The sequence below is a fragment of the Mus musculus genome, chromosome 17 (genome assembly GCF_000001635.26).
Source record: "Mus musculus strain C57BL/6J chromosome 17, GRCm38.p6 C57BL/6J".
NCBI lineage: Eukaryota > Metazoa > Chordata > Mammalia > Rodentia > Muridae > Mus > Mus musculus.
The window spans coordinates 71817872-71836569 of NC_000083.6; the positions used below are offsets into that span (position 1 = coordinate 71817872).

Sequence of the window (18698 nt, forward strand, 5' to 3'; positions counted from 1 at the left end):
TATGCAACTAGAGACACAGCTCTGGGGGGTACTAGTTCATATTGTTGTTCTTCCTATAGGGTTGCAGACCCCTTTAGCTCCTTGGGTACTTTCTCTAGCTCCTTCATTAGGGGCCCTGCGTTCCATCCAATAGATGACTGTGAGCATCCACTTCACAGTATTTGCCAGGCACTGGCATAGCCTCACAAGAGAGAGGTATGTCAGGGCCCTGTCAGCAAAATCTTTCTGTCATATTCAATAGTGTCTGGGTTTGGTGGTTATATATGGGATGGATCCCTGGATGGGGCAGTCTCTGGATGGTCCTTCCTTCTGTTTCAGCTCTGAACTTTGTATCTGTAACTCCTTCCATGGGTGTTTTGTTCCTAATTCTAAGAAGGAGTAAAGTCTCCTCCTTCCACTTTGGTCTTCATTCTTCTTGAGTTTCTTGTGTTTTGCAAATTGTATCTTGGGTATTCTAAGTTTCTGGGCTAATATTCACTTATCAGTGAGTGCATATCATGTATGTTCTTTTGTGATTGGGTTACCTCACTCAGGATGATATCCTCCAGATATAACCATTTGCCTAAGAATTTCATGAATTCATTGCTTTTAATAGCTGAGTAGTACTCCATTGTGTAAATGTACCACATTTTCTGTATCCATTCCTCTGTTGAGGGGCATCTGAGTTCTTTCCAGCTTCTGGATATTATAAAAAAGGCTGCTATGAACATAGTGGAGCATGTGTCCTTCTTACCGGTTGGAACATCTTCTGGATATATGCCCAGGAGAGGTAGTACTATGTCCAATTTTCTGAGGAACCGCCAGACTGATTTCCAGAGTGGTTGTACCAGCTTGAAATCCCACCAACAATGGAGGAGTGCCCCTCTTTCCCCACATCCTCGCCAGCATCTGTTGTCACCTGAATTTTTGATCTTAGTCATTCTGACTGGTGTGAGGTGGAATCTCAAGGTTGTTTTGATTTGCATTTCCCTGATGACTAAGGATGTGGAACATTTTTTTTTAGGTGCTTCTCAGCCATTTGGTATTCCTCAGTTGAGAATTCTTTGTTTAGCTCTGTACCCCATTTTTTAATAGGTTATTTGATTTTCTGGAGTCCAGCTTCTTGAGTTCTTTATATATATTGGATATTAGACCCCTATCTGTTTTAGGATTGGTAAAGATCCTTTCCTGATCTGTTGGTGGCCTTTTTGTCTTGTTGACAGTGTCTTTTGCCTTACAGAAGCTTTGCAATTTTATGAAGTCCCATTTGTCAATTCTAGATCTTACAGCACATGCCATTGCTGTTCTGTTTAGGAATTTTTCCCCTGTGCCCATATCTTCGAGGCTTTTTCCCCACTTTCTCCTCTATAAGTTTTAGAGTCTCTGGTTTTAGGTTACATAAAATCTTATCTCAAAAACAACAACAACAACAATAAAAACAAAAGAAAGCAGATCAATCATTGAGCATTATCATGATATTACTCACACTAATCAAATAACTGAGAAATACAGTTTGTACTCTGTTCTCATTTGTATGTTTTAATTTTAAGTTCTTTGGTATGATTGCCTATATCCTCACACAGTTTCCCAAGATGTAATTGTATAATGTAATAATGATGAGTTTTTTTTCTTTTTTGCATTTATGTAGTGTCTGTGTCTCTCTCTCTGTGTGTGTGTGTGTGTGTGTGTGTGTGTGTGCACGCGCGCACATGTGTGCAGGCTTCTGTGTGCCAGGTCATGTGTAGGCTTCAGAGGGCAACTTGTGGCAGTTGGTTCTTGTCTTAGGGTTTTACTGCTGTGAACAGACACCATGACCAAGACAACTCTTATAAGGACAACATTTAATTGGGACTGGCTTACAGGTTCAGAGATTCAGTCCATTATCATTAAGGCAGGAGCATGGCAGCATCCAGGCAGGCATGGTGCAGGAAGAGCTGAGAGTTCTACATCTTCATCTGAGGGCTGCTAGCAGTATATGACTTCCAGGCAGCTAGGATGAGGGTCTAAAAGCTCATGCCCACAGAGCCACACCTACTCCAACAAGGCCACACCCACTCCAGTGAGGCCACACCCACTCCAACAGGGCCATGCCCTCTAACAGTCCACTCCAGGGCCAAGCACATAGAAAGCACTACAGTTCTCTTCTTCAATTCTGTGTTTCCCAGGGATTGATCTCAGGTTGCCAGGCTTTGTGGGGTCTTACCCACTGAGCCCTCTTCCTGGCCTGCTTTTTAGTTTTCTTGATTGCATTTCACATATTACTTCATATCTTCATTGTCTTGTTGATGGAGCACTGTAGGCCTCCTTACCATGTCTATTTTCAGTGCCATGTGGTCAACCTCTGACCACATAATAGTTCAGTACCATAAGACATCCTGGGAGGGACCACAGCCTTTAGCAGTCATTGCTGATGATACCTTGTTAGCTGTTCTGTGTTGTGACTGACTGTGTTGATTTCTAGATGACATTTTACCATAGGTCTGGATAGGCAGAGTGTAGCACTCGGGAACATGTCTGGGCTGACTGAGGCGGCTGCTGCAGCTCACAGATGGATTGACTTCATTTGCCTTGTTGCCAGACGGTTACATTTCTTTCTAGTTGTTCTTTCACCTAGGCGTATCCCTGTAACAAGGTAGTAAGAAATCAGTACATTTTGATAAGCTAGACATACTTGTGTCTCTTGTGACCTGCCCTCTCCTCTCCTCTCCTCTCCTCTCCTCTCCTCTCCTCTCCTTCCTCTCCTCTCCTTCTCTTTCTTTCCTTCCTTCCTTCCTTCCTTCCTTCCTTCCCTTCCTTCCTTCCTTCCTTCCTTCCTTCCTTCCTTCCTTCCCTCCTTCCTTCCTTCCCTCCCTCCCTCCCTCCCTCCCTCCCTCCCTCCCTCCCTCCTTCCCTCCCTCTTTCTTTCTTTCTTTCTTTCTTTCTTTCTTTCTTTCTTTCTTTCTTTCTTTCTTTTTCTTTTAACAGATCTTGCTTGAGTTTATTTGTAAGAACAGCATAGGACACTGATCATCTGCAAATAGTGTGTAGGTAGGTATGTCACAGCAGTTCGTCTGTCTTCACACTGGCAGGAGCCTTTTCTATGGGGCCTCCATAGGGGCCTGAGCACCTTTGGGAGCCTGGGCTAGAGCTGAAGCCTTACACAAGCATAAATACATATGTATTCACTTTACATTCTGATCTCAGTCCCCTTCTCCTCCAGTCCTCCCTAACATAGTCCCTCCCCATCCCTCCCCTTTTCCTCTTAGAAGTGGGAGGTCCCCTGCTGGGTTACCAACCCACCCTGGCACATAAAGTCACTGCAGGATTAGGTAGATCCTGTATGACTGAGGACAGACAAAGCAGCCCATTTAGGGAAACAGGAGCCACAGGCAGGCAACAGAGTCAGGGACAGCCCCTGCTCCACTTGTTGGGGGATCCCCCTGGAGACTAAGCCGCCCTTCTGCTGCATATGTGTGGGGTGGCCTAGGTCCAACCCCTGTATGCTCTTCGGTTGGTAGTTCTGATGTGCCTATTTTGTGAAGCCCAGAAGACTACCAAGGAACCGATTACAATGTTTTTGGACTAGGGTCTTTGTTCAAGCTCAAGCTTGGGCTATATACATAAGTCACTGACACAGAAGGGTGGCAATGAAGCCCCGAGCTCTCAGTGGGACGGGTTTTATAGGAAAAGGCAAGCAAGTGAGGGGGTTTCTAGCCTGGCACATAGCTATTAGGGGGCTGTTATGGAATTTAGTTGCCCTTTAAAATAATTGGCTGGTGTCGGGAGCCAAACCATAAACTTAACTTCTGCTTTCCTCCTGATTGGTGGTGGTTAGGAAGGGAAGCGCCAGGGGCGGGCTTGTAACCTGGAGGCCCAGGCTTGCTGGTGAGTAACCTGGAAACTGGTACTCGAGAGTTCAACCTTAGGTCACGTTTTCTAAGATAGAGTCTGAACCCAAGATAATGGTGTCTCAGTTCAATCTTGGGGAGGACCCAAGGGTCCAGTTAGTTGACGCTCTTGGTCTTCTCATGGAGTCCCTATGCCCTCCAGCCCCTCAATCCTCCCCGTAACTCTTCCACGAGACTTCCCAAGCTCTGTCTAATGTTCGGCTATGAGTCTTTGCATCTGTTTCTGGTGGATGATGTCTTTGATGTGTTCTTGGATTTGGTTTTCGAGTATTTTATTGAGTATTTTTGTATTAATGTTCATAGGGAAGTTGGTCTGAAATTCTCTCTTTGTTGAATCTGTGAGTTAGGTATCAGTATGACTATGGCCTCATAGAATGAGTTTGGTAGTGGTCATTCTGTTGCTATTTTGTGGGATAACTTGAAGAGTATTGGTATTAACTCTTCTTTGAAAGTCTGGTATAATTCTTTGGTAAAACCACCTGCCCCTGGGCTTTTTTGTTTGGGAGAATTTTAATGACTGCTTCTTTTTTCTTAGGGGTTATAGGATTGTTTAGATTGTTTACCTGATTTTGATTTAACTTGGTAAGTGAGATCTGTCTAGAAAATCATCCATTTCATTTAGATTTTCTAACTTTGTGGAGTATAGTGTTTTGAGGTAAGACCTAATGATTCACTGCATATCCTCACTGTCTGCCACTATATCCCCGTCACCATTTCTGATTTTGTTAGTTTGGATGGTGTCTCTCTGTCTTTTAGTTAGTTTAGCTAAGGGTTTTCTATCTTGTTGATTTTCTCAATGAACCAGCTCTTAGTTTTGTTGATTCTTTGTATTGTTCTCTTTGTTTCTGATTTATTGACATCAGCCCTGAGTGTGACTATTTCCTGTTGTCTACTCGTCTGAGGTGTGTTTGCTTCTTTTTTGTTGTAGAGATTTCAGGTGGTCTATTTAGCTGCTAGGATAGGATCTCTCCTCTTAATGAAGGCACTTAGTGCTATGAACTTTCTTTTTAACACTGTTTTTATTATGCCCAGTAAGTTTCGGTATGCTGTGCCTACATTTTCATTGAATTCTAGAAAGTCTTTAATTGTTTTCTTTCTTTTTTGACCAAGTGGTCATTGTGGAGACAGTTGTTCAGTTCCCACGAATTTGTAGGTTTCCTGTTGTTTCTGTTGCTGTTGTTGAAGTCCAGTTTAAATCATGGAGATCTGATAGGATACAAGGGCTATTTCTATCTTCTTAAGGATTGCGTTGTGACCAAGTATATGGCCAATTTTGGAGAAGGTTCCCTGAGGTGCTGAGAAGAAAGTATATTCTTCTGTGTTTGGATGAAATGTTATGTAGATGTCTGTTAAGTCCATTTGATTCATAATGTGTGCTAGTTTCATTATTTCTGTTTAATTTCTGTTCCAATGACCTATCCATTGGTGAGAGAGGACTCTTCAAGTCTCCCACTATGTGTGTCCAATGTGTGATTTAAACTTTGGTAGTATTCCTTTTATAAATGCGGGTACCCTTGCATCTAAGTTCCTTTCTTTATAATTCATTCCATAAGGAGGATTAGGTGGGAATTTCTAAGCTCCAAAAAAAGTCTAGAAATTCATATATCTAGTGTAGAATATTTCTTTCTTTAGACCAGCAGTTCTCAACCTGTGGGCTGCAACCCACTGGCAAACCTCTAGCTCCAAAATTACTTACATCATAATTCGTAACAGTAGAAAAACTACGGTTATGAAGTAAAAGTAGCAATGAAAATAATTTTATGGTTGGGCATCACCACAGCATGAGGAATTGTATTGAAGGGTTGCAGCATCGGGAAGGTTGAGAGGCACTGCTTTAAACCTTGGCAGATTTCATTGTACTCCTCCTCTTCATCATCATTGCCCAAAACCACCCCATGTCAGTGACATGAGAGATAATTACAATCTCTACAACACACACACACACACACACACACACACACACACACACACACACACCCCAGGGAAATCAAGGTAAGGTCATGCAGAGTCCAAAAGAGAAAAGCATTTCAAAGGTTTTCAGGAAAGTATGTAGCGGCACTGCTCGGCTATGAGCACAATGCTCCCTTTGCATAAAGGTGCAAGTCTTCCATCCTGCTTTAACAGATCACGTTTCAATACGATGCGTGTTTGTTAGGTTGTAAACACTCAGAGTGTAATGTACATATTATGACTTTATTTTCTTTTTAAGTGTGGTAGGGAGATAATCTTGGTATTTATAGTCTGTATTCACTCTCTTCAATGTCTGTGTGTTCTTACTCAAACTCGATATTTTATTGCCTCCATAAACTTTCTCAGTTGGGTTTTATGCTCTCAGCTGCTGTAGATAGGCAGTCCCCTGCCTCTGTATACCCCCCCTCCCTCAACGCACACTGTATTGCTTCTGCTTGTCAGGAATTGAGGGCTAGGCCTTTGGGGAAGATAATTTTATACAGTCGAAAAGATTTATTGTGTCTGTTCTGTGTGTAAGGGACTATAATTAGTTACAGTGGGGAAATGCAGGCAAGAGCAACATTGAAATTTGTGTCTAAAAGGTGTTGCAGTACAGAAGGGAGATGAGAGAGGGATTTGAGGAGCCCTTCAGTGTTGGGAGAATACAAACTCTAAGCAGACAGGAGGTAGCATGCCTTATATTAGGTAGTAGCCGTTATTCTCAGTCGCTTAGAGCAGCAGCTGGGGATGTTTACACGTAGCCCTGTCCCCTGAACCTCACTCCACAGTAATTATGTCTCTCTTATGTGGCTCCTAAGTCATAGTGTATTTAGACTTGGCAACTGGATTGTGCACCCACTGAGGGCAAGGGCCATGTCTCATCACAAGATGCATGGTGGGTACGGACAGAGGTAGCCTGTGTTAGCAACAGTGACGTTTGCCTTGAGTTTGAACGTGCTTCCACTTGCTCCACACTAACTGTGCTTCTGTCTTGGCCCTCAGGTATTTTTGCTCCCCTTTCAAAGATAAGTAAATTAAAAGACGGGAGGAAGACCACCACACACACTCCTTCCACGAGAGCCACCCCACACGCCCGATCCCAGAAGGTCGATGTAGCCCACTTCACATCCAGAGTCAATTCCGGTAGGTCACACTGGGGAGGCCAGCAGCTCCTAAACCATACTTGAAGCCATGTGTTTGGACTGCTTCATTCTGAAGTCCACACAAAGGCCACACCTCACAAAAGCAAGGCCTTGGTGGCTTGGGCCTCAGTTATGAATATGACTTAAGTCTCTGACAATGGCTTCTTTCCTTCCCCACTCTCTGTGCTTCAAATGCCCCATCGTTAGGCTCTGGGCTGGAGTTTTTGCTTCTAGCGAGTCTTCATGAAACACAGCTTGCCCCCCATGCCTCGCCTCTTCTGTGATGCCCCTGGGTTGGTCAGAGGGGCCTCGTTCTGCTCCTGTGGTTGGCCCTGCTTTCCTATTCTCCTGCCCTGCTGCATGCCAGCTCTCCCACTGTCTCTCCTCACCTGTGCGCGGCTGCGGGCGGTCCTTTCTGTTCCTCACTCCATACAGATCCCGCCTAGCAATCCAACTCATTTAACCTCTCAGTTCTCCATCTTCCTATGTGTATTCTTTTAACCTGCATAGCCCAGTTGTTATCTTGTCCACTGATTGCTTTGTTTGTGCAGATCTTCTGTTCTCTCAGTCAAATTCTAAACTGCAAGTAGACTGTGAAAATAATTTGGGCTTTTGTTTTCACAGAAGCTCATAGCACAAAAACAGGTATTCAGTAAATATTGGCAGCTGGAACAGAAAGGTTTCTACCATCTGAAAGGATGGCACCCAGACACTGAGTTTGCCTTTCTCTTCTGTTTCGGGTGGTTGCTAGACTACCTGTGGTTTTGCTTCATAATTACCTTGATGTGACATCCAGCAGAAAGGAATGCCTTACAACTTCTTAAAAGATTGTCTCCCTTATTCAGGGCCCCTAAAGGTCACACACTTCCTTACATATTTTAAGTTCTCAAAAGTTTCTTTAAAAAAAAAATCTATTGACATCTAAGCAGACATTACATTTAATCCTTGTGCCAATTTGAAAAGAGTTGACATTGTTATAGCCATCTTTAATTATGTGTTTGGAACAATTTTCTGTTTGGTTGGATAATTTAAAATATCTTAATATGATGGTAAAGTGCTTTATTTCTGTAGATGTGTTTGGCCTGTTTGTTAGATCTGTTCCCAGGTACTCCATATATCACAGTCAGGTTCTCCATGAAAATTAAGGTGAGCTCTCTCACATGCTGTGTTTATGTGTATGAATGCATATACATGTGTGTGCACGTGCACACATACATGCAAATGCACATGCACACACATGCACATACAGCAACTAAACCTAAGGCGATTGGAGTCAGATTAGTGGATGAGAATAATGCATGTTTCCTGTTTGGATATTGCTGTATAGTTTTGTGAAATGCTGTTTTGGGGGAAACTGGGCAGATACACAAAGATCTTTATACCCTTCTTAAAACTTCATGTTCAGTTGTCTTGATGACAGTTCAAACCAAAGGGCCAAATGGAATTCTAGGACTGAAAAATAAAATAACTGAAAGCTATGTTCTGCAGGTTTTCTCACGCACCCTTTGACTGCTGGAGTAACTTCTACAGTGTCCGGCCTTCCCTCCTCCTCCCTCTAGCTGTGGCTGCTAAAGAAATGTCACCCAGCTGGAATTCTGTCCACACCTGTTCTCCCTTTCAAGTCCAGGGCAAGACTCACACTCCACAGGATGTCTCCATCTATCCCCTAACTGGAGGCTTGCAGCCCCTTCTTCCTCTCCATTCCCTAGTCTCCTCTTCTGCAGAACTAGGCTTGACCTCAGAGCCTAGCAGTGCTAGGCAAGCGCTGTCCAGGCTCTGTCACCCTCTGAAGTGTCTGCTACCCATGTGTCCTGCTTGCCTCCCCTGAATCCTGGAGGACTCTTTCCCTGCCAGGCTACCCACAGGCTGTGTCTTCTTATGAGATTTTTCTTTTGACTTTCCAGAATCCCCACTCACTTCCTCCTCCTAGACCTCCTGCTTTGGGAAGGAGATTGGGCCCACTCCAGCTCTGACTCAGAGTGCATCTTGATGAGCCGCTGGTTCCTCTTCGCAGAGTTTCTGCCCCCCCACCCCCCATTGGTGCTTAGATAGCAGAGGTGTTTGGCCACACTAAACTCAAAGGTCCTCTCTTCAGGGCACATTCGAACTGTGTCTGGTTTCTGTTTGCAGCAAAATCTTATGTAGAATTTTTCACTCAAAATGCTTTGCAAGGTGACTGGGAATGGCTGCTGACAGCTCAAAAAAAAAAAAAAATCTGGGAAGCTCTCAGGGCGCTCTCTTTAAATAAATGGATTCAGTTGATGTGAAGGGCTTAGCAAACAACCATTTTTCACGAGCCTTTTTTTCAGATGAGGTTGTGGGATTTGGTTATGGCAGGAAACGGTGCCATGTAAGTTGTTACTCAGCCACATCTCAGCTGTGACTCGTTTGCCACTCCCTACCTGTGTGTGACACAAGTTCTGAGCAAGTCTATTAGCTATTTTAGAGATCTGTAGCGGGGGGCACAGCTGGAGTTCGTAGACGCACTGTGAACACACCCTCTTCTCTTTTCTTAGTTCTGCAGTGCTGGATCCTAAGCAGGGTTCCTGCATGCTTGGATGGTGCTGTGTCACCGAGCAGCGCGTCCAGCTCCCCCCCCCCCCAACCTTAAATACAGAGGCGCTCCTTCCTCCTGTCTGTGGAAGTAGATCCATTTGTGTCTTTACAAGTGGATAAGTGGTGGTGCATGCTGTTCATGCCAGCACTCAGAGGGCAGAGGCAGGTGGATCTCTGTGAGTTCAAGGCCAGCCTGGTCTATAGAGTGAGTTCCAGGAGAGCCAAGGCTACATACACAGTGAGACCTTCTCTGAAAACAAACCAACATTGTCTTTCTCTACAATCACCTTTGTGTTTCTTCACCAGGGTTGACGACATCTAAAAAGGAGACTGCTTCTGAATCCACACTGACATTGCCTCCCAGTGAAGAACCGAAAACTGTAGCGGAAAATGACGGTAATGTAGCCATCACCCCCTGTTCTTAAAGCTACAGCCCCTGGCGGGAATCCAGCTTGTTAGCCAGTGCAAACCGGCTTGTGTGATTTGGATTAAAGCTGGGAAGGGGAAAATCAACATAGTAGAACTACTCTTGAAAAAAAACCCTTTAAAAATACAGATGCAGAAAGAACGACTGACTTGGGGGGAGGGGCCCACAGTGCAGGGGAGGGGGCCAGACTTCGAGTGTCAGGAGGGAGGAACCTGTGCACCTTCAGGCTGACTACAGAATGATTCAAGGTTAAAATGTTGTCACCTTAGGACGTGTTAGTAGCGTGTGTGCATTCGTATACCTGTGTGTATGTTTGAAGGGGCTCTATTACAGTTTCCCCTAAGGAGAGTGGAATGTGTGTGTGTTAGATTAGTTAGCATTAACTGGTAGAGTGACTCCCCCTGTATAAGATACGTTACTGGGAAGCCTTAAAAATTTCTGCTTGTGTAAACGGTGATCTATTTAGTGTGTAAACAGCCGTGCATTTGGACAAATCAGGCATTTAATTTGACACTAGATAATCCACAATTGAGGACGCTAAATGAAGCGCTTCAGAAAAATTTGCCCAGAAAACATCTTATTAGTCCTTTTCTTTTTTTTTTTCTTTTTTTTTCTTCTTTTGTTTGTTTGTTTTTTTCTCTCTCTTTGTTAAAACCACCCTTTAAGTTGTGATTCTTTCCTGCTCCTTCGCCAGCTGCCCAGCCTGGGTCCATGAGCAGTTCCTCCTCCTCCTCCTCCCTGGACCACAAGCAGAGCTACCCGAAGAAGCTGACCACAAGCAGCGGTGGCAAGAAGACTCTGAGCAAAAGCCCCTCTCTCCCGTCCAGAGCCAGTGCTGGTATCTATGGCTTTTTCAACCAGGCTTTCTTGGTGTTTTTTATCTTGGTTTGTTTGTAAGTGGATTTGCTCTTTTTAACGTGTAGAAGGAGCCCTCCCCCTTCCCTTTCCTTGCCCCTCCCCCTCCCCCTTTCCTGCTCTCCCCAGGACAGATTGAGCTGTCTTGCTCTTTGGGTGACACAACATAGGCGCCCTTTACTCTTTGCCCCTGTGCTTCAGTCACACTGAACTCCATGCTGCGTCCCTGCCTCCCTGGCCTGGGCCTGCAGTCAGGACTCCTGACTATGCGGTTGGATTTGAGAGTTTATTGTCATCTAGTTGGTAGTTTTTGCACCTCAGCCCTCCCACACGACTGCCTGTCATTGTCCTGTTTAGAGAAGGATCTAAACTCTGCGTTTGTTGAAGTCAGTTGAAGCTGTGCAAGAGAGGCTCAGGGGTCCCCCGCACCCTCCCCCCCCCCCGAGGGGGGACAGCCATTTGTAGCCCGAATGGTCTCCCAACCACTACTCCTCAGGATGTGTGACAGTGTGAAAGCATACACCCAGGCTTTCACCTAGGTGGTGACATTGTTTACCTTGTCCCCAAGCCCTCAGCAGTGACCCTAGTAGAGTAAACCCAGAAGTGGGGATCTGGCAAGTGGGGAGTCTGGAGGTTGGGCCTGGAGTTGCTCCTGTGCAGCAGCCCCCCCCCCCCACCGCCCCCCACTCCTGGCCAGTTTCTCTTCTGAGTCTTGAGGAACAGAGGGCAGTAGGCGGTGACACGGCCACCCTGTTCTTACTTTATTGCATTTTAAATATTCCTGTATTTGGAATTTGGACTTTTGACTTTTGCTCGATTTTAGACTTTATATAGGAATTTAGAATGACCTCCTTTCTCCCCTTTTCCCTGGAACAAGCAGTTCCAGTGTGCCTATATACTTACTATTTTTCCTTTTTATTCAGTTGAGGATTGTGTTGACATAAATTATAGTGGGTATGAAGGTGATAATCAGAATGGGGGGGGGAACCTTCCCCGGGGAAAGGCAGAGAATGGGAGGTGTGTGTGGCTGAGGGCTGGGGTCAGACTGTCTGTGTTTGGAGCCCCAGACACATAACACTAGAGTGAGCAGAGAGCCTTCCGCATTGGAGCGAGAGGGAATGGCAGAGCTCAGACATGGGTGGAAGGGATAATAACTGGAATGAGAAAGAGAGAGCCAGGAGAGTGGAGAGGTATGGAGGAGGTCTGCACTCCGGGCCTGGCTTGATGGCTTCCATTGTTGAACTACATGAGCAGTGGGCAGGCCTGAGGTATCCAGGGTGTCAGTGTGGGTGTGGCACCTGTGGCACCTGTGAGCTGTGAACGCCTGTCTTGGTTAGCTCTCAGGCCAGGCCTTACCCATCGCTGCACCTTTTATGGAAAGCACTCTTTAAACTGCTGTGCCATGGCTAACTAGGTCTGGGTTTCTCAGTGGTGCAATAGGTCTGCACCTCTGCCTTCACAGGCTCAAGTTTGCTCCTGTGTCTTTAGTCTCCCCTTCCCACAGTTGACCCCTCCCAGGCCTTCACCTAGAGTTCTTGAGATCTTCTGGATGGTAGCTGTTCATTCGATACTCAGTACCAATAGGACAGGGCCCAGGAGCCAGCCTTCTGGATTTGAACATATCTTGAGATAGTATTTCCTAGAGGCTAGATACCAGAGAGTGGGCATTTTAGGGGTAGTCTTGAATTAAGCAAGTTGGGGTAGTCAGGACCTGCCGTAAGTTGGACATTCCTTACCTGACATGACTGGGGTCAGAAGCGTTTTGAATTAGGCCAGTTTGAGATTTTGGAATATTTGCACAATCTACTGTTTGACCATCTCTAGCCAGAAGCTCTGAAACCTGAAAACCTGAAACCCGAAAATCTGAAGCATTGAGAGATTGTATCTGGACGGCTACAAGGGATGGCATATTCTAATCTGAATGTGAATTCGAACATCTGTGCTAAGGTTGTTCAGGCTTCAGAACGCCGTACATCTGGATTGTCCTGTTCAGGCTACTCAGCCTATAGCGGTCTCATCTGGAATTACATTCCTGCGCGTCCTGCGCGGAATCTGGGTGAATACAGAGCTCTGTGCTTCAGGTGACTAGGGACTGGCCCACTGGCCACAGCTGACCACCCCTTGGTCTCACATGCTCTTCCCGAGTTGTCTGTATCCACTCTCGTGCTGTAGCACCAACATGACGTGACAGGAGGCTGAGCTCGCTCGGCTCTGGTTCTTCACGGACCACTCCATGTCGGAGTGGAGTGTGTACCTGGCTGTCTTAGTGGAACTGATTCTTTCCTAGGAACAAGGTTTGTGCTGTTCCCATGGCAGTGATTTTCCTCAGGGAACCTTCTTGTTTGCTTTGAATACCTTGGCCTGAGTGAGGACCACAGCCGTGACAAATACACAATGAGATATCCAACCAACCAGACAAGTTAGAACACGTGAAGTGAGTTTTAAAAACTAATGTGCTTTTTTTTGAGTTTCTCTTCCCTTTGTGTTCTCTCCTCTTTACCTCCCCTTCCCATACCTCCCACCCACCACTTGAACAGGTTTGAAATCTTCAGCCACATCTGCAGCAAATAACAGTCACCATGAAGGAGCGCTCCACCTTGGAGAAAGGGTGCTGGTCGTAGGCCAGCGAGTAGGCACCATTAAGTTCTTTGGAACAACAAACTTTGCTCCAGGTAACTCCCCTCAATAGTCTTGGTTCAACGTGAATTTTGTTCAAAAGGTTTATTTAAACCTAAACAGCAGATGGGACTTAGTCCTAGGGAGGTTCTCTCTCCCTGGTTCCTGTGGCTGGCGGCAGAGGCAGAGTGTGTGGAAAGTGATACAGCTGTCTGTAAGAGACTGGCTGGTGTCCGTGGAATGCTCCTGTGCTGTACATTTGTCTAATATTAAAATTAGTTTTCACTTCCCTGGTTTATTCTAACTACAGAGCGTGCTAAATTCCTGGAAAGTATTCCAGGATAGTCACTCCTCCCACCCTCCCGGATAATCCTGGAGGTGAACAGTTAGGTGGACCATCTTGTTTTATTTTAATCAGCATGGCATAGAGAGAAAAGCAAAGCAGATAAAACAGTTGTTGTGTACCCTGGAATCTAAAGGAATACATGTCTGCGAACTTAAATATTCATCCCAGTTGACCTAGTGCTGTTTCCTAAAGTAAAGATTGGGGCTGGAGAGATGGCTCAGTGGTTAAGAGCACTGCCTGCTCTTGCAGAGGATCTGGGTTCAGTTCGCAGCACCCTACATCAGGTGGCTCACACCCACCTGCAACTGCAGATTCAGGGGGCTTGATACCCTCTGGCTTCCGTGGGCATCTGCATACCCAGTGCACAGACACTCACACAGTTTTATACACATACACATGAATAGAAATAATACATATTTTTTAAAAGGTAAAGATTATCTTCCCGTGTATGCCCACAGACTAGAAGCCAGTTGCATGGATCCATAGCTGTGTTTTAAGTAGCAATATGCCGTATTAACACATGGTGGCATTGCAGGATTTGAGGAAAGGTTATCTAGGAGATTGAAAGAGAAAACTTTGTAGCTTAGCATCTGTCAGGACTCATGAAAGAGCTGAGATCTTATTCTGTCTGCAGACCAACAGGTTAGCCTGCCACAGTGTCATCTGACCAAAGCTGTGACAATCCTGTGTCAGAGGCAGGAACTGTACTATTCACAATAGTAGCAGGAGGCAGAACAGCAGTATCTTTCTGTTCTGGTCCTTAAGCCGCAGTTCCTGCTGGCTGGTGTAGAGAGGGCCAGGCAGCACCCGTATACCCAGGAGCCTGTGTTCTAGATGAGCCTGAACCTTCAGAGGTTTAGTCGCCTTTGCTCTGAGCTTGTGGTTCCACATGGCTGCCGCCATGCTAGACATAGACCATGCCAGTTCACCAGGAGTGTCCACTTCTGTTTTTGAGACAGAAGCACATGAACCAGGCATATGTCTCCAGCATGCGCTCGCTTCTTTGATTAATGCCACTTTTAGTGTAAGTCGGTGCTTTATTTGAGCTATGTTAGAATTCAAGCCTCCCTTGGGCCTCTCTTACATCTCACACTAGATAGTGAGTACATAGCATAGCTCTCTGCTAGGCTGTTTTCACAACTACTGTGCCTGTGTGTGTGTGTGTGTGTGTGTGTGTGTGTGTGTGTATGTATGTATGTATGTCACACAATTTCAAGAGTTATATAGTAAACACATGGCCGTGATGTAGTCAGTCACAATGGGGCTTTTAATTAAAGAAAAAAAATTACATGGAAAGGCCTATCAAACACAGAAGGAAGTGGGACCTGGAAAATTGTAACTATGGTACTCAGAGATCATTCTAACCAGACTCACCTGGTCTAGGCAAGTCAGAAGCTCATAGTCTGTTTTCAAAGAGTTAGTGTGGTTAGACAAAGAGGCTTGTAGGCACTGCGATGTGACATAGTGGGGCCACTCAAATATAAAAGACACAGTCTTTATAGCCCCAATCTAAGTATCTAGAATGGGGTCAGGTGTCACATAAACCAATCAGCCAACTAACCAACCAATCAACCAAGTAAAACAAAAACCAAAACAAAATGAGTGTGTATTCTAAATTGGCTTTTAAGGTTCCTGTCATTGAAACTGACTCTGAGCTAGTAATCTGAGAGGAGTATTTTGCATTTCCTTTTTGTAGTGAGTTGGTTGTATTCGCACACCCATTCTTGCTATTGGTTGTGAAAGACCAAATGATCACATACGCGTTCTTTATTTGATATTGATTGTAAAAGACCAAACGTGCTGCATGCTCAGGCTACAAGCGTGCGAACTGTGGGCTTGTCTAGCGAACCATGGAACCCCCAGGAATCCCTGCTTTAGAGTATGTCCACCTAGCTCATGCTACTGGAAGTGCAGCCCCGTTGTTTCGGTTGTAGTCTCTCCAGGGACTTGGGTTTCTCACAGCTAGCCCCATAGATACTGCCTTCTAAGACAAGTTCTTCTATTAGCAAACCTAGGTCTTTTCCTTTACTTAGAAGAGGGAGCGGCATCACTGTGTGTTCCGTGTTATCTCTGCCCTTGTTTAATTATTTAATGGGTGTTTGTGGTGTTCTGCTACGTGGACAGTGAGCTGAAGAGAGAGCTGTCCACCTGAGGATTCATGTCTCTCAGTAGCATTCCGTGCTGCTCTCACTGAAGCCCGCTACGTTAGCGACAAGGACGCTTTCTTTTGCATTATAGTCTTAAGATATATTTTGGTGGCGCTCTCCTTGCATGATGGCTAATTCCCTGCAAATCTGAGTTTGTGTGTTTTATTTTTCCTCCCTTAATGTACTACTGCTCTGCAATTATGCCACTGAAACGTTTCTCCCACTTTCCAAATTTTCAAGTTTTTATTTTATAATTTGATCATCTGAGAGCTTAATGATCATGATGATCTTCCATCATCTCGGTCATTTGTGAAAACGCCGAGCCATCCCGACTTTGGGTTCGTATTACCGCACAGCGGTTGTGAATGAAGTGCAGATGCCTTTAAAATGCAATATTCATGTTCTAGGGTATTGGTACGGCATAGAGCTGGAGAAGCCCCACGGGAAGAATGATGGTTCGGTTGGAGGTGTACAGTATTTTAGTTGCTCTCCGAGATATGGAATATTTGCGCCCCCGTCCAGGGTACAGAGGTGAGGAGAAACTGGAGTGTGCATCCATCTGTTTACAGAAACTCTGCAGTTCCCTGTGGCACACAGGTCCCCGATTCCATCTGGAAGATAAGCACAGGCGTTCCTTCAACGGGTTAACTGGCCACCTTCCTTGGAGGGAAGGCTCATGGGAAGCTAAATTTGCCTTGCTGAGGGTTTGCAATTTTAAAAACCTCCTTTCTTCCTCATTTGCAAACCCTATGAGTGTGTGTAGGCTATTAGAAGTGGCGTTTGCAGCTAAGAACAGTGCGAGGAGCAAGCTTAATCCGTCATGCAAACAAAAGTAAAAATGCCCTCTGATTGCTTCAGTCACATCCTAACTACATTAAATTTCCTGCCAGCAGGCACCCATTCACTCTCCCACAAACCTAATGGAACCAAAATGGCTTTTTCCTCTGATTTCCTTAGTTTTCAAAAATAGATAGGCAGTAGCTCTCCGGGGGTGGGGGAAGTGAAGTCTCGGGGGTTTATATGTAACAGACCTCGTGAGTGTTTCCTGGTAAGGCAGTGCGCTTACATGTCACCTCCCTCTGGGTTTTAAAAGCAAGCTTATCCAGAACACAGGTCCTCATGACATTCGGGTGCAATGTGGAGCTGGGAGACAGAGGCTAGAAAAGGGGATTATAATCTCTGGGCAAGATACAACATATGTGGTGTAGTCACTCTCATGACACTGTAACCGTGCTGATGGCCTGGGAGTTCCTACCAGTCCCCCTTTAGCTGGACGCTGAGGGTTTCTGGTCAAATTGAAGTTTTGTTTTTGTTTTTGTTTTTGTTTTTTTCTTTTTAAATCATTTTCTCCCTCAATTTTTTTCTTTTCCTTACATAGCCTCTTGGTGTTAATTCTCTTCGGTTTTGTGTACTTGACACATTATTCTTTACAGCAGCGAGGCCTTTGGCATACAGTACTTTGTAGCTCGTAAGGTCTAAGTGTTGTTTCACTTGATCCTAAGAAGTCCCTGGCCAGGTGAGTTGGGAAATAACCCTAAGTATCATCAACTCTTACCGAGCATTTAATGGCAGGCTGCATCCTGAGCACCCGAGTGGTATACGCCATTGTCCCCTGCACACCCAAGGATCCATGAGCTGCTGTGTTTATTCCCACCTTACAGGTGGGAAAATAGTTTTCCAGAGAAAAAGCAGCAGAGCTGAAGTTGCATCTCTGGGTAATGGAAGAGCTAAGCTTGGCCTGGCTTTGTTAGCTTCCTGACTGCCCTAGGCCCATGTGCTTAGCTGACACCGTCCTCAGAGTTGTCCCTGGATCAGTTACCTAAAGCATCTCATTAGACAGGCCCTGCAATTGTCCCCATTCCACAGAGGAGGAACATCAGGCCCTGACAGCTAATGCCAACTGTATGCTACAGTGAGGATTTGAATCCCTGGCTATCTGGAGTCAGAAGTGAGCTCTTTGCCGTAACCTTGGAGGACTTATTGGGCATCTGTGAGTCTCCTCTGAACCCGTGTCTGGCAGGTGATGGATGCACTATCATGCATTAGTTTGATTTGTCTCCCAGTCACAAGGCCTGGGGTTTATTTCACATTCAGTTACCCAGAGTGCAGGATTGGGCATGTGTCAGGCACAGTGGGTACCAGTGAGCCCCGTTGCCAGTTCTGGGCTTTTTATACAGCGGCAACCTTTTCTCTGCCTTTACTTGTGAAGTCACATTGTTCCTGTAGGTTTCTGTTTTCGCTGCTGTGTTTACAGAGTGCACAGGGCCTCACTCACTGTTTCTTTTGCTTTCTGTTTGGTTTTCTCCAAGGTAGAGTGTTTAAAAGCAACCCCCACTCCTTAAAGTACCAGGGCTCTGATGAAATGAACCAGTCTCCATCCAGCTGTCTTCCTGTCATCTTCTGATTGTCTCATTCATCAGCATCAAATACTATTAAGTGTCTTTCCGTACTTTGTGCTGTGCTAGGCATTCTATGAGCAAACAAAACAGACGTGGTCTCTGATTTTAAGGCGTTCCCAACACAAGCCAGTTTGGAGCTCTTTAAAGGCCCTGCTAGTCTTCAAGATGGGAAGATTTTACGCTAGGGGCTGTGGGAGGCTATCTTGGTATCACACTGTGACCCCTACTGCTTCACCTCAGCCTCATAGCTGGCTTTTTACTTCTCCCCTTGGCATTTTAAAAATTTGTGCTTGTCCCAGGATCCATCCACATGACTTCCTCTGTTTGAATAGACTTCCCGATCTATCTGTCATTATACAATTTTCATTTAGTAAATTGTCTTGGTTAATAGCAT

At 45.3% G+C, this 18698-nt stretch overlaps 1 protein-coding gene across 22 annotated transcripts in view; it reads left to right on the plus strand.

Moving 5' to 3' along the window:
* Positions 1-18698, plus strand: part of Clip4 (CAP-GLY domain containing linker protein family, member 4) — a 94537-nt gene that overhangs the window by 48198 nt on the left and 27641 nt on the right. For 11 of the 22 annotated variants that reach the window (XR_385397.4, XM_030250146.1, XM_006525144.3 and 8 more), the window contains exons 9-13: positions 6819-6959; positions 9821-9910; positions 10636-10779; positions 13334-13468; positions 16313-16436. Coding sequence is in view for 17 of the 22 variants with exons in the window: in XM_030250146.1 (XP_030106006.1) it covers positions 6819-6959; positions 9821-9910; positions 10636-10779; positions 13334-13468; positions 16313-16436 (634 nt within the window). In the remaining 5 variants the exon portion in view is untranslated. Of the gene's footprint in view, positions 1-6818; positions 6960-9820; positions 9911-10635; positions 10835-13333; positions 13469-16312; positions 16437-18698 lie in introns of all 22 variants that reach the window. The other 11 variants (XM_006525149.3, NM_175378.1, XM_030250147.1 and 8 more) reach the window with 3 other exon arrangements.